The following is a 3,232-nucleotide window of genomic DNA, read 5'->3' as shown; positions in this document are numbered from 1 at the left end:
GCAGCGGCGCTCAACCTGACAGACACCCAGGTCAAAACCTGGTATCAGAACAGGAGGTACGTGGGGGCTACCGGCCCAATGCACAACACCGCCAGCGTCGCTGGCTACGGGAACTGGGCTCCACGTAATCTGCATCAATTCAGCGAAAATAGCCACGGTGTGGCCGTAAAAATAAATTTATTTAACAAACAGCGCACACCCTCCAATTTCGCTGTAATAACATTTCAAATTTATGGTTAAGCCGCCGCGTTGGAACACCGGAGGACTGGCAACTCTAGAGCGGCCACGGGCATTAGTTGGCCGTAATTCCAAAAAAATACACTAAAACCGTGACCCCCGAAGGAGAAATTTTATTTTCTTCAGAGAGCGGGAGAGATATATTCCCATATGACAGGCCCAAGAATCCAAATTATTCCTAATTACCACCAAATTTTGGAAACCCAATTAGACGTAGCCATCAATGAAGTCAAAATGTACTCCTTGGAGTGGAATATTTGTTGCCCTGTTTTAGAATGTTTAAATGTAATTCTGTAAAAAACAAACTGCGGGCTTCATTTAGCTGCTATGCAAAAGCCCAACTGTTCTTGCAACGTCTGATTACTGTAATATGTTTTTAAACAATAGACTAATTTGAAATATTCTCCAGTTGAACTTTAATCTTTGGGCGGCCGAACAAAACAAAGACGCCTTTTCCCCCGCCGGAGGTAGATATTGTTTCAGTTACAACAAAACAACAACTTCATATGTTTTTTGGCGACCCTTGGCCGCTAAAACAGATGCGAAACGTTGCGATCACAGCAGCGATAACTAAGTGCGGTTGGAAATGGCCTTCCAAGTACCATCCATACTACAGTTTTTCTGTCTGATTACATACAGTTTTCAACCATGCTAAATCTGTCAGCAAACATTAACGTCAACCGTTTCCAAATCTAAAAGCGGTTTAATGCTTTACACCTTATAACTCTTTAATATGATATTTCAGTTAGTTACCCCCCCCCCCCCGAAATTATTCGGATAAAGCACGCAAACAAGCTGAGAGCATTTTCCAGGCGTGCATTTTTGCCATTCAATCCCTCTCACCCTTACTGACTTGCTATTAGCACGCATTATCCTACCCTGGTTTGCAATAGAATACAGAACCGCTCAAAATATATTTAATATTTAGATTAGTTTATGTACTGAGAAAAAAATTTCCATTTATAACCACTTATTAGGACCATTTGCTTTAATGGTTATATAAAATAGTTAAATTTTAATTATATGATTGATATATGTCCTTCAATTCAGTCGAAGAAGTACAGCTTAAAATCCAAAATAAATTCCATTGCTGAATGTTCCGGATTTCACGTTGTCTCTTGTAATACCGTTCCCTTCAGTTCACTCAGGGATTGTTTGCTCTGTGATTATGAAGCCTTAATTTTTTTCTTCTCTGTTCCTTCTCCCATTCAGGACGAAGTGGAAAAGACAGACTGCTGTGGGGCTGGAGCTGCTGGCTGAGGCCGGAAATTATTCCGCTTTGCAGAGAATGTTCCCGTCTCCCTATTTCTACCATCCAAGTTTGCTAACTAACATGGACACAACGGCGGCGGCGGCTATGTACATGTACCGGACTCCACCGCCTCATCCCGGACTGCAGCGGCCGCTGGTCCCGCGAGTTCTCATCCACGGGCTCGGCCCGGCAGGACAGCCAGCACTCAACCCCTTGCCCAACCCTATCTCCGGCACACCACACCCCCGGTGAGAAATAGAGAGGGGGGGGCGAGAGGAAAGGAGGTGGAAAAAAAGAACCCACACACACACACGCACACACACAGACCGTGAAAAGCCGAAAAAAACGGACATAAACGGACTCTGCTGTAAAGTAAGAGAAGAAAGGGTCGAGGGTAACGGACTTGGAACTTTGCACTGATTTCTCGTGACCTTTTTATCTGAACGTGGCATGCACCAGAATAGTGACAAGTGTACATTTTGAGGACGGCGTAATTTACGCGTATTTATTATATGTCGTCAGAGAAATCCGGGTTGAAACTATATAAACATTACTAAAGTACAAACAGGTTTTTTCCCTCATTTTCATTCAGTCTTTTCAATCAAATAAATACTTAGATCAAGTAAACTACTGTTTGATTTAGTAGTTTGGTTTCTGTTTATTTTAAAGATGATTGTGGAACAAAATAATTTAAATGGAGTAATTCTTTGCTAGTGCAGTATAACCTGTAATCATTCTTTATGGGAATAGTGTTGCGACTGGAAGGACATAATTGGGCTGGGTAGTGAGATGTGATTAAACCGAGCGAGCCAAATGGAAGATAGCCAGCGAGGTGCCGAGCCTAAATGAAAGTGAACTCTGCGGTAAGCTGGTTTATGAATCACCCACTCGCCGAACTAAAGCGGGAGTTGACATTTTGACAAACAAATAAAAAGTTCCTACAGTAGATAGGTTTATTCGCGGCATAAATTAGTTCTACAAAGTTTTGCTTTTCATTTTGTGAGGAAATAGTGAAGTACGGAAATTAAATCTCGGCGCTTCTTTAAATGTTTAACCTAATTATAATTGGTTCAGAAATGTAAGATGTATGGATCTATCTATCTATCCAACTATCTATCTATCCAGTCATTTATCTACCTATCTATGAAATCCCCCCATCTCTCTCTCTCGCTCTATCTATCTAGAAGTTTACAATAGTAGCTAGTGAATATTGTATGGTTTGCTTACATTTTGTTTTGAATTGTTAACAGCGCATCATAATGGATGGTTTTGTCAGGCTGACTAGCCTGCCTGGGAAACGGGAATGTGTCCCAGCCTGGCAGCTGTTGTGGGGAAGCATAACGCTTGAAAGCACCGGCTTCGCCAGACAGCAGGCGTAAGGCTGCTCAGCGTGAGCGATTGGAGCAAAAAAAAAACCGCAGGGCCAACATCTTCAATGCGAGAGCTCGCAGCCAAAGCGCAGCCATAATCTCACCTACAACCCCTCCTTACCTAGTGTGATCTGAAGAGGGCTATGCGGTAATGACAACCAAACGCTTCTATTACCTTCTACTAAGCTCATCAAAACAAATTCTGATCTTGCTCTTAATGCGCGGCGTCAAATCTCTGACCGCTTTACACTAAATTACAAGGACGGAACAGTTGGGCGATACAACTATTAACGCAGCCAGCCAAACTTTTTCAAATAATAGCTGGCGCGGGTCTAGCGCGATAATAGTAATTGATTTTAAAATGTTGTTGATT

At 42.4% G+C, this 3,232-nt stretch overlaps 1 protein-coding gene across 1 annotated transcript in view; it reads left to right on the top strand.

Moving 5' to 3' along the window:
* The window catches only part of barhl2 (BarH-like homeobox 2), a 3,952-nt gene extending 2,211 nt beyond the window's left edge, over window positions 1–1,741 (top strand). The window contains exons 2-3 of the mRNA XM_072274594.1: window positions 1–56; window positions 1,450–1,741. The exon at window positions 1–56 is cut by the window's left edge and continues 170 nt beyond it. Coding sequence (XP_072130695.1) covers window positions 1–56; window positions 1,450–1,741 — 348 coding nt within the window. The remainder of the gene's footprint in view (window positions 57–1,449) is intronic.
* Window positions 1,742–3,232: the final 1,491 nt, after the last annotated feature.

This window comes from Mobula birostris, chromosome 12 (assembly GCF_030028105.1).
Source record: "Mobula birostris isolate sMobBir1 chromosome 12, sMobBir1.hap1, whole genome shotgun sequence".
NCBI lineage: Eukaryota > Metazoa > Chordata > Chondrichthyes > Myliobatiformes > Myliobatidae > Mobula > Mobula birostris.
This window is presented reverse-complemented; position numbering and strand designations above follow the sequence as displayed.